General features: G+C 51.7%; 1 protein-coding gene and 1 long non-coding RNA gene across 2 annotated transcripts in view; one reads left to right on the top strand and one right to left on the bottom strand.

Moving 5' to 3' along the window:
• Positions 1–2697: 2697 nt before the first annotated feature.
• LOC140661357 (uncharacterized) lies at positions 2698–9218 on the bottom strand. Its single transcript, XR_012045715.1, has 3 exons — positions 8514–9218; positions 7053–7428; positions 2698–2768 (listed from the first exon to the last, which is right to left on the bottom strand). It is a non-coding gene; the product is annotated as an uncharacterized lncRNA (long non-coding RNA).
• Positions 7386–12030, top strand: part of COL27A1 (collagen type XXVII alpha 1 chain) — a 164343-nt gene continuing 159698 nt past the window's right edge. The window contains exon 1 of the mRNA XM_072883342.1: positions 7386–7947. Within this exon, the coding sequence (XP_072739443.1) occupies positions 7892–7947 (56 nt within the window). The 5' untranslated portion in view covers positions 7386–7891. The remainder of the gene's footprint in view (positions 7948–12030) is intronic.

Genomic DNA, 12030 nt, shown 5'->3' with positions numbered 1-12030 from the left:
AAGTTACTGTCAGACTACACAAATCAAATTACATTTGCTTTGGTGTTGATGCTTAAGAACTTAGTGGAGTACAAGCTTTTGCTTAACATACCTGTGTGTGTACACGCAAGGGGTGCCTCATGCTTGTCTCTGCTAAAGAAGCTTTCTTGGTGCCATTAGTGAGTCCAGTGCAGGGCGGAGGCCAAGAGATGCTCATCTCAACTCTGTCTAGTCTTACCCTTCCTTCATTTTTGCCCTGGACTTACCATTTCCACTTCAATTTCTTCCTGACACAAGGCAGGTATGATTTCCCTTTTACCAGTAAACTGCTCCCCCAGGTCTGCCCAACACCAGTACGCAGGGGTTATCTTTCCTACAGCAGTTGGAACTCACAACTTTCCACTTTCAAAATCGGAAACAAAAAAATACATCTTGTTTTACTTGTAAAAAAACATTTATTTTCTTTCTGTTTAAAATAGTACCACCTTAGATGTTGGTCGTAACAAAAAGTTGTTCTGACATTTTCTAAGCTGCTCTTCCTTTTTCCTCCCTATTGAAACTACTCAGAATCTGACCCAGGCTTGGTTTCTGTCTGTCTTGCACGAAATCTTTGTACCAGGCACTTGCCATGTAACACGCTGTCTCTTGAAGGCCAAAATCTTGCACTGATTTCTGTCTCCCTTTTGAACTCACCCTTGAGGCTTGCTGGGTGTGCAAATGGGCTCCAGCTGCCCTAAGCACCACGTTCTCACGTTTAGGCAGGTGTATCCACAGAGCAAACAGCATCTCTTCTCCGAAAGGACGTAGCGTGACTCGGTAGTTGGTACCTTCCAACGTTTGTTGCCTGCAGCTACCTGGCAGTGTCCAATGCGTTCAGAACAGGTCAGGCTCGCTGCTCCTACCCACAGCAGTTCTGCGTGGCACGTGCAGGGACTCTGGCACGAGCACTGATCCACACCTGCGTCAGTGCTACCGGGATAGCCAGCAAGCTGACAGACCACACTGAAGTGGGCAGTGCTGCCTAAAATTCATAAGCATTGTGCGTGTGTGACTTACAGAATTTAGACTTAAATTTTACACGCTGGTTTATGCTTCGTGCCGTAGTAATATGCTGTTGTAGTAGCAATCACAGTGGCAGTTGTCCTTAATATGCAGGACATTATTTAGATCGCCAGGCACTTTTACGTACTGGTGTAATGTCCATCTTTGCCACAGGAGAAGGTGCTCTCAGGGTGGTTCTGTTTCATGAAGAAAAGATGGGCTGTTTCTTTAGGGAAAGATCACGTTGCCTGCACTCCCCCAGGACAGCACATGTCCATCCCTACCAACTGAACAGGGTCCTTGGGCACGCCAGCGGGAAAAGCACTTGTGCTTGCTGACGCATTACTGCATTTAACTAGCAAACCCCTAGACTGGAAGAATTACTGCTCTCTGTGCCGCAGCCCAGTGTGGATTTTGATGGTGGATTATTTTTTCCCCCATGGTAAAGGGGGGAAACTGGCCTTGGTTATCCACTGTGCAGTTCAAAATATAGCACAGGATCACCACGCCATGCCAAAGACGGCAGAGCAGCCTGCTCTGGTGTTCAGACTGGAGGACACAGCTCAAAGCTGCCAAGTATTGCTGACTCTTGTATTTTCTGGTAGTACCAGTGACTGAATAGATCCTAAAGCAGGGGTAGACTGAATCCAGCTTAGGAACAGATGGACAAACAAGGAAAATAAAGGGATGTTACCAAAACCAGGTAGCCTTTGCCTGATATCTTAAATAGAGACAATCAGGATCTAGGAGCTGTAATACCTTCCTGTCAAAGCATGCCAATGCTTCACTCCATCGTGGCTTACCTGTCAGTTCAACACTGCTTGCTTGTAACATCAGTTGAACAATTTGCTTTACAGCCATCCGGTAAAACTGTAGTTCTCTAAATATCTAAATAGAAGCATATGACAGAGTTGTAATCAGCAGGCAGCATTTCCTTGGGAAGGGTGGGCTTGGACTTGTATCACTGCATTGTGTTTCCTTTCATTCCGATGGAAAAAGGCTGTGTTTAATAATTAACAGCCGTTCCTACCTCTCGGCCAGCTGGGCAGCCCGATGTGATATGGTGTAGCTGGAAAGCCCAAAAAGATCAGTCCTTGCCAGACGTGGCATCCCCACAGCACCGGTCAAGAGACAAAAGCCTTTAGTGTTCCCGAAAAGAATTTAAAACATTTTACATCAAACGGCTGCAGAAGTTCAAACATGTCACTGCTAGCCTGTGGCACAGGATGGGACAGGGTTTGTCAGAAAGGCTGCGGAGAGGGGGAAAATGGCACTGGGCAGTAACTTGGTTACATACATGATTCTTGAGCTTTCTGTACATCTCCTCCTGTATAATTAATACTCTCCATAGCACACTGGGAACAAGAAACATAACCCACAGCAGCTTTTGCATCACAAAATTGCTGTCAAACAGCAGTCCCTAACATCAGAAGTGCTGCATGTTCTGCTCCTCAGCTGAAACCTCCTATTCTTGCGGTGATGGCTGAAGCCAGAAAGAGAAAACAACCAGGAGCATCAGCTAACTTGGACCCCAGCCAGGCCAGCTTCTGCCTTCATGGAGATCTGGACTCTGCCATGGGTGGAGAGACTTCTCAGCAGCCAAATGAAGTTCACCAGCAGGTTTCTGCTCATGACCAGGTCCCTACAGGGTAGGGAAGACTTTAGTCCAGGGCTTGAACTAGTGCCAGTCATTCAAATAGAGCTCTTGAGTGTGAGAAGTGCTGGTACGGTCACGTTAAATACAGGATCTGAACAGAAAAGTTGTGTAGGGATTAGGAAATCGCAGCGAAGTGTGGAGCACGTAAGGGCAGAGGGGCTGGGCTGCCCTCAAAGGGGGCAAGAAGGGACAGAAATTATTTCAGTGCCACCCCAGCAGCTAGGGATCAGTACCAGAGCCCCTGCCTACAGCTCTCCGGGGCTTCTTGCCACCGAGGGTGCTGGCATTTGCAGCATAGGTGCTAGGTCAGCCCTCAACAAGACATCCCTAGGAGCTGGAGGCTGGCACGGCCAGTCCCTCCTGTGCCACTACCTGAACTGTGCATGTGCAGGAGATGAATCCTGTTTCTGTGGATGCTTAATCTTCTCTTCCTTCCTCCTGGGTTTACAGGTGTGGATCCAGCCCTCCCCAGCGGCCCTGCTCCATGTGATATGTGTTCCTGGGCCATACCGCATGGCCGCATAGCTGTGTCCTCCCATGACCGCAGTGACCGTTACCCCTTCGTGGCAGTGGCACTTCCCACAGGGTGGGTTCCCTTGTCCCTGTGGCTCCAGCAACTCTTAGCCAGGTACCAAGTTTAGAAACTCCCAATCCAGGCTGGGTGCTGGTCCTCAGCCCGGAGGGGAGTGAAAGGCTCTTTATCCCATCTCTCCTTCACATGTTTGTTTGATCCCTCCCACAAGTTTTTCTGGTGCCTTGGGTTTCACGCTGCCTGTGCCTTCTGCCTGGTCATGCCACGGTTTTAAACCTGAATAGGTTATTTATCTAAATATATCAAAATATATCCCTGTAATTCCTCATCAGTTCTGGGGGCAGTGAGTAATTCAGGATACTTTTCTGACTTGTGCAAAGGTGAAAACGATTGAACTGTAACGCAGTGTTGTCCTTCAGGCCAAGCCGAACTGGGAGGGCAAGCCTGGGTTAGTGTCTGGGATTCCTCTGGTCCTTGAAGCCGGGCAGTGTGAGTCATGTAGCACAGCTGTCATGTGTGCTCGCCATGGCTCCTAGATGCCTTCACGCTTGGTTTTCCAGGAGGAGCAAAGGTACAAAATTATATTAATAAGAGCCTTGATGCTTAACCAAGCTACGGATCCTGAGGAGAGGCGGGTACTAATTCTTCTGGAAACTGGCTAAATACGGATGAATATTTTAAATGCTGTATTTATTCAGGCAGTAATGACATGCTGCTTTTTTGGAAAGGTGCATTTTGTCAAAAGCAAGTGTTCTGTTCCCCGTTCCCGATGATGTGTGGTGGCATTTCCTCCTCCCCTGTACTTTTGTTATTTTGGCTAATTAAACTAGAATGGTCAATTCCAATTCCTTTTTTTTTTTCTTTTTTTTTCATTTCACTGCTGTGCTGATTTACTTCAGTTTATTTAGTGTTTTAAAATGGCTTCTATTTAAATTTGGAAGGGAAGAAAAATAAATCTGCTAAATATATTCCTATTCACATCATATGTTGTGGCTTTTCTCCTTTTGAAGAATGAGGTCTAATTTTTGAACCTGAATTCACTCGGCACTAGTCTTGGCTTCAGCAATGTTGGGTTTCCTTTTGTTTTAAACTAATTCCCTTTTTCCTACTGCTGAGCTACATTTACGTCTCCATGCTAGCAAAGCTTTTATGCATGTGTTTGGTTTGAAAATGTTCATCTGAGCAAAGTTGGCATGGGCAGAATATTTGAGGACGGGGATCTAAGTGTGTTTGATGGGGGTCCTTGGTGCAGTGCTGTGGACCTGAAGCATTGCCAGTCCTTACCAGCTACCACACGCGTCCTATTTGCCATATACGTCTTTGCAAAAAGATGCAGCACGTCTTTTTGCTTTCTTCTCTGTCCCTTCTCTGGGAAGCCAGGGCCTTGCTCTTTTCTGGGTAGCGTGGGGTTTCTTGAGGGAAAAGAAGGTCACTAAATACTTGCTGCTTTTGGAAGAGAGAAAAAGTAGAAAAGAGCGGGAGGATACAAGGTGTATTCAACAGCGCAGGAATTTTCACACACTTCTTTGCAAAGTATTTTTTTTTAATAGATTAAAGCTTTATCTTAAATACTTAGGCTTGGCTAGAATGTTTCTCAGTGAGGAATGCGTGACTGAGAAACATGGAAAAAACAGCTGGGGGAAAAAAATAGCTAAGAAAAATAGAGATTTTATGTGATTTCTGACAAGCTATGTGACTGCCTTTTGTCCCTGAAGTCCCAGTCCTCAAAGCTGGTCTGGATGGGTTGTCCGAGCTCCTGGGCCTTCAGAGGGTTTTGGGGCAGGTTTGCCTGTGAGTATGAGCTCCTTACAAGTATCTGGATGTGTAACTTAGCTGCACTCTTCTGAAAAGGTTTTGTTGAGGACAGTGGACTGTGAGGCTGTTAGTTATCTACCCCAGTCATAACACTGCTTGTTTCTAACTTTTTGTTATCATTACTGAAAGCTTCATCTGTTATAGCAAGCAAGGAAGCAAAATGCAAATGCTTCAGAGCAAAGGTATGAATAAAATCTTATGCTTATAGAAATCGGGAGATGCAAAACCACAGTCCCAGCAAGCAACCACAACTAAGTCAAATATATGTATTAAAGAAGAGAAGTCCTCAGCATGCATGGTAACAGAAGACATCATGTATACGGGAGATCTGATTTATGGTAGAAACCTTAATTTTTGGCCACATTCTGAGGTCAGTTTTTTGAGTAAAACCTGCATTGCTGAGTCAGGCCAGTGGGTCCTTGAATTTTCTGCTCTGAGCGTAACATCATTCCCCTCCAGCTTCAAGCTCAGGTACTCGGTGGGTCGGTGTTGATCCTGTTTGTGGCTGTATGGGTTTCGTGGGGAGTGTCTCAGTTTAGTGCCCATATCCATTTCTGAGGTGCTTTAGTTCTGCCTGGTCCTTCCCCCTGCCTCGGGGGATGAAGCAAGACCCTGGGGTGGCTCAGCTTTGATGCCCAGACCCCTGCTGGATGCTCAGCACCTCTCAGGACCTGTCCTTTGCCCTGTAGACCTTGCAGCCCAAGGAGCCCTGCAGCCTGCCCTCCACCCTGGAGCAGCAGTGCCCATGTAGCTCTTCACCCGCAGCCCTCCCCTCCCTCCTCCAGCTTCACCCCTGCTCCATCCCTTGCTGGTGGGGTGCCCGGGGTGCCCCCCTGCCTCCCCAGGCCTGCAGAGCAGCGCAGAACCTGCCCCTCGGAGGCTGGATCTCTGCTCATTAGCTGGTGTTTGCTGAAACCGGATACCTGGGGCACCCCAGCCAGCGAGCGGAGTCCCCTGGCTGCAGCTATTTAAAAGGACAAGGGCAGCCTTATAATTTCCACCTCTTTCACATCCATGTCCCTCCCAGCGCCCGGTCCCAACCTCTCTTCTCTCCTGGATCCCTGCAGCATCCATGACCCACGAGTGGAGCGACGGCCCGAGGGAGAGCTGCCCGCGCCAGTCCTGGGGAAGGATTATCTGCTGAACTTGGGGGAACCTCAGGCTTGCCAGAAAGCCTTGGCTCGCTCGGGCCCGTGAGCCTGGCAGGCGCTCGCTGGCTGCCAGCGCAGGAGATACCTTGAGACTGAAGGGGAAGGAGGGAGGAAGGAGCTTGGGGTTGTTTGGTGGGGGTTTTTTGCTCCTTTTGCTTTTTTTCTTATCATTGTTATTATTTTATAAGAAGTAGAAACTGCCGTAAGCTGCTGGGACAAATGAATGCCAATGAACTGGCTGTGAGGAAACGGTGCACAGCCTCTTGCCTCGCAGCAAAGTAAGTGCCCAAGGCCGACGCTGTGCAAGGGGGCAGGGAGCAGAGCCGAGGGGGCACCCGGGGCGCAGGGAGGAGGTGGGAGGGCTCGGTGTGGTGGGCTGCCCTCATCTGCCCGAGGGAATCCCATCGAGCTGAGGGGTTTGCTGCGTCCTGGTGTGGACAAGAGGGACCTGCCGGTCACCCTGGGGTGTGCGCAGCGGCTGGGTCCCAGCTCGGTGGGACTTTGCAAGACCTGGAAGAGGAGGGGGCACAGGGGTGCAGGTTTTACCCACGCTGGCCAACGCGAAAGTCCCCTCTCCTGGCAGAGCTGGCTAAGTGGACTTGGGGTCTGATTTACTCTGATGGACTGTGCATAAGAAAACTCATTCCCCTCTCCCTGCCCTCCGGGCTGCAGCTTCCATTCCATCACTTGGTGCTGGGAGGAGAGGGGGGGTCTGGAGATGCCCCACACCCTGTGCCCCCTCCCCGTGGAAGCGGGGCAGGGCGAGGAGGGGAGCAGGGGCAGGGGGGCCTTTTCTCCTGCGGGCCTGAGCCCCCTCCACAGGCTCCCAACTGCCTCGGCTGAGCACTGAGCCCAAGGGAAAAGCCGGGTCAGGTACCTTACAACGCGGGTCCTTTGCCAGCCCGTGGCGAGGTGGGTGGAAGCCAGGCTGGGCAGGGGGCTCACGGCCCCGGCAGGTGAGGGCGGCGGAGCAGCGGCCTCCCCCAGCGCTGGGGCCTGTGCGTTTCCTCCATGGAGCCTGGAAGGGGTCTTTGATTGCTTCTCGGCAGCTCTTCTGGCCAAAAGAGTTTCTTTTTTTAATTATTTATTTACTTTGTATTATTGTTTGCAAGTGCTTCGGAATTACAGAGGAGGGCAGCAGAGAGAGGCAGCAGGGACATCCTTAAATAATTTTCATTTCTCAAAATCTGCCTTTTCGTCTTCTCTCTAAGTCCAGAGGAGAGATCCTTGGGGGGGTGGGAGGCACATCTGCACTGCAAATAAAAATAATAATTACAACCACCAACCAACCAACCAAAAAAAAAGTAACAGCTAAGAACAAACACTTTCAATCAAGGACTTTGGAAATCAGAGATCACAGAAATTGTACTATTAATAAGGAGGGGAAAAAAAAGAAAGAGAGGCAAGAAATCCAGCGACCATGGGCCAGCCTGGCTTCCTAGCGTGTACTTTCTGTTCTCTCTCCTTTTTCCCAAGGTAATTGCAGTCTGCCGAGAGGGAGTTAAATGGGATTAAAAGATCTGTGTAAGCAAAAGGACCCAGAAGAGGAGGAAGGAGTGAGCCGTCCGGGCCAGGGGGTGTCTTTGACACAGCTGAGCCCCTTAGAGAGGCAGAAAGCTGAGCTCCTGGGAAGGATGTACCCACAAACCGGCCTGTCCCCCTTTTTCTGATGGATTGCCGCAAAAATTGCCCGAAAGAGACAATGCACTAAACGTGATGGAGCCGGAATCAGAGCCGGTCTCCAGACTCAGAGCTACAGCAGCAGGCAGGGGGTGAGTACAAAGTCCGACTTCTCCCGGCGCTGGGGAAGGGCATCCCGGGCGGGGATGGGGGAGCCCGGGGAGCCGGGGGATCCCGGGAGGGCTGCGGGAGGGGAGAGCCGGCCCGAGAGGGGAGCTGCGCTCCCGGGTGGCTGGGGATGGGGTGGGGGAAGACATTCCTTCTGCCAGGGGATGATGTGAAAACTCCTGGGCTGGAGAGGAGAATGGGCTGGGAGAAGGGAGGCCACGCTGGAGCAGGAGGCTGGGAACGGGGCTGGGGTGTGCGGCAAGGGGGTGAGAGCGGGGGGCTCGGGGCCGGGAAGGGCAGGAGGAGCCCCCCCTATTCCCACGCGCCCGGGGAAAGGAGCTCCCAGCCCGGGAACCGGTGCGGGGGGTGGGCGCCGGTGTTGCACCCACGCGAGATGCAGGGACGGGCAATTCGCCTCCCCGCTCCCCGTGGCTCACGTACAGCCTTCCCGGGCTCGGGCTCGGGCGGGGGCAGGTTCCCGGCCCCTCCTGGGAGCGGGGGGAATGCTGCTCCCTCGGCCTGTCCCGCGGGGACGTGGGGGCACGAGTACCTGCAGATCGCCGCCGCAGTCCTCCGGCAAGTGGGAGAGCCACGGGGAGGGCAGAGGCACGGCCGGAGAGGCAGGCGGGTGCGTGGTGGCATGTTCTTCGTGTGTTCGGCATACACACGCGAGCACAAAGACTTCTTTCGGTCTATATATGTATATATAAGAAAGGAGAGCACACGCCCTGCCCGTCTGCTTTCTCACACGGCTGGGGCCAGCTTTTACTATTTTCATTGTTAAATTTGTCGTCGTTGTTATTATTTTCCCGGGGACTAGCAAAGGGTTAATCCCTCTGGTTGCGTTGTCGGATGTAATGATGATTTACCGACACTCCCTTGGAAAGACTGGGATTCTTCTGCCTGGCAGTTTGAAAAAGTTGTGTACAGGATCCCTCTGCTTCAGCCAGGCTCGGCTGGGCTGGGCGATGGGGTGAAAGGGTGGAAACGGCGCTAGGGGATTTGGGGCACCCCCCCTTCGCCCCGAGGGTCACCCCGCTGCTGGCGGCTGCCCCAGTAGCGCAGCACTGGAGTCTGGAGGTGGATGAATGTGCAGTTTCCTTTGTAGGCTCAGACACGCTCTCCCGCCTGCATGCGTCTGTGCGTAAAGTTATGTGGAGAGATCAGAACCGCTCCCAAGGGCTGCAAGCAGCTCTCCTTGAGAAGTTTTGTGGGTGTTTATATACTCACAAGGACTGAATTTTAGTGCTTTAGGGTTTTGGGCTGTTTTTTTTTTTGCCCAGATGTGGCTGTGGCATGTCTGGAGATGCCGGTAACTGCAGCGTCTCCCAGTTGCGTCTTTTTAATGTTGGGCATGGTCTGGAGTGAAATGCCTGCTTGGGACCCTGCAAGGGTGGCTCTCTGTCAAAAATGGAGAAGTTCAAAGGGGAACAGACAGATAAAGATTCCTTTGAAAGACCGAGAGCAGCGCCGCGTCACAGCGAGGGGAAGGGCCCCGATGCTGGGGAGATAGTTGGCATGAAGCACGGTTATTTCACAGAGCACCAATTTCTGAGCAGGATGGAGAAGTTGACCACAGTCGTGCTGCAGATGAGGACAGGGAGATCCTGCTCGAGTCCCAGGGCAAGTCGGACCCTGCTGAGGCCAGGGTTAGGAAACGGGGACCCAGGAGAAGGCAGCGTGGCTGCCTGCTTGCTGGAGGTCTATGTTCTTGCATCTCAGTGTCCCAGGCTAGCACTGTGCATGGCTGCCTGGGGTTTGAGTGTTGCAGTGCCATGGGAAATCTGCACTTTGGTCTTTTCTGGTGACTCTGAATATGTGCGCCTTTTGTTCCCAGGATCTTCTCTGGGTTAAATACTTCGCCAGCATGCTGCTGATCCGTTCCCTCCTCAGCAGAGGTCGCTTGCTACCCTTTGCATTATCTCTCGATGGGCTTTTTAAAGGTGCTGGGTTTTGATTTGCTTGGCAGAGTTGAGTGCTGTGCATCCTACCATTCCCACAGCTGGATGTTCCTGTTGAGGCTATTAGTCTTGGAGAGGGTCCTCTGAGCACAGAGCTGGCTTGTGCCTGGACTCGCCAGGCCACCCTTGTGCTGCCAAGTCTTCCTCCAGGTGGGTGAGGGTGGTGCTGCCTGAAGGCAGCTTGTAATGGGAACCTTCTGATGCGTTCCCACGTGGCACGGGGTTCCCACTTGTCCCAGCACTCCTGCAGCATCCTCCGGAGCAGGGCTGGTGGCTGGGGACCTGCCAGAGGTGCAGGAGACCCATCGATGGAAGTGGGAGCGCTGGCTTACCAGGGAAGGAGAAGAAGTTGCGGAGTGTGCTGAAGCCTTGTCCTGGCTCAAGCAGCCAAAGCTTGTAAACCCAGAAGAACACAACGCTTGACAGGCTCTGCAAGCTTAAAATGCCCCTCTCGATCACTTCTGTTGATGCATTTTTAGTGAGCACAGACTCACTAAACCACAGAAGAAGGTTTTGCATTCAGCTATGCATTGAACACATGTCCAGACCATAGCGCTTGTGCTGTTCAGCTGTGGTTGCGCCACCTTGGCCCCTTCCAGCCCCAGTGCTGCGTGCTGGCCATGGAGGAGGCTTGCCTGATGCTCCTGGAGGCCTCCAATGGGTGCCTGCTTGTTGTCACAGCCCTGGGCTGTGGGCGTAATGCCGCTCTGGGGCCTGCCTGGCCCATGTGCTGGATGAGAAAGCTGCACACGCAGTGGTACAGCACCCACCTGGCACCACCCAAGGTGGGTCAGCTCCTAGGAAGGCCTGGAAGGGCTGGAGGAAGGCACGGCTCCTATTTTAAGAGGAAAAGACCATTGCATGCAAGCTGGGCAGGTGATCTGGGGACAAATTATGGCACTGCTGGGCAAATTCAGCAATGGGAGCAACAGGCAGGCAAATGATGTGTGTGTGCTGGGTGCCTTGGAGTAGAAAGGAGACAATTACACAGCCTCCTGGAGCTGTGTCCCGGGCGGGAAGGGCAGTGCCACAGCCAGGGCTACAAGCTGAAGTCCAGTGTCCAGGTCCCCCCTCTCCTGCTGCCTTGATGCACCACTCTGAGCAGGTCCTTTTAATAAAGCTCCAGCTTCATCCCCTTTGTGCAATGGGTTGAGGGGATAAAATCTGCCCTGCTTGAAAACAGTGTTTATGGAGGTTACGTTATTGACCGAGGGTTGCACAGGTCTTGTGGTATGGGGGTTGTAGGAAATCTCTGACCAGAGACAGACACAGAGCATGTGGGTTTTTTTCCCCCCATCTCTTTCTTTACCAATTTGTTGGGGCATAAGTAGAAATGATGGACACTTACTGAAGTGCAAATGGAAACAATGGGGAATTCTATACGGCTCTGCCAAACCCCATTCACAAAATGAAGGAATGCGAAGGCGTTTGTTGGAAGGACAAAAAAGGAGTTAGATGACAGATCATGCTTAGCACTTCTGTTTGTCGAGGGCTCCAGTTACTAACTGAGAACACAAAGGCAAGGGCCAGTAGTGAGTGTTGTCACTTCACACAGCAGCAAAGTCAATAACCCAGACAGACAGGGATGGTGAGCAAAGAGAAGACCAAGTAACGGGTTGTCAGGAAAGATCCCCCATTGTAGAAAGTTGATGGGAGGTATCTGGGAGGGTGTTTGAGTCATCACAGCCTCGTCAGTCAGTCTTGCATCTAGCGGGTGAGGAAGCAGGTTGTCACCAGCACGAGCTCAGAGGAGCTGGTTAGCTCTGGGCCAGCTTTGTGCAGTGAATACACAAGCTCTAGTTCCCAATTAGGAGGACAACGATCAGTGGTTTGAAACCCATCAGCCCTCTGTCTTCAGATATCAGCATAAACCTTGAAAGAACAAGGTGCAAGGTGTCTGCAGGAGGGAGGACTGGCCACAATGATGCTTCATCTCCACGTTCTATGTACTGCAGATCTGCATTTCCCTCACGGAGAAAACCTAAGAAGAGCTGTAGGTGCTGGGGGAGCAAATACCAGGCCTTTATGCATCCAGACCCTCCTTGTGCCTGGCTGATATCCAGGCTTTTAGGAGAGCAAAGCTTCTTTGCAGCGCTTGAGACCTAC

This window comes from Ciconia boyciana, chromosome 18, assembly GCF_034638445.1.
Source record: "Ciconia boyciana chromosome 18, ASM3463844v1, whole genome shotgun sequence".
Lineage (NCBI taxonomy): Eukaryota > Metazoa > Chordata > Aves > Ciconiiformes > Ciconiidae > Ciconia > Ciconia boyciana.
The sequence above is the reverse complement of the archived record's forward strand: the minus strand, read 5'-3'. Positions and strand labels throughout refer to the sequence as shown.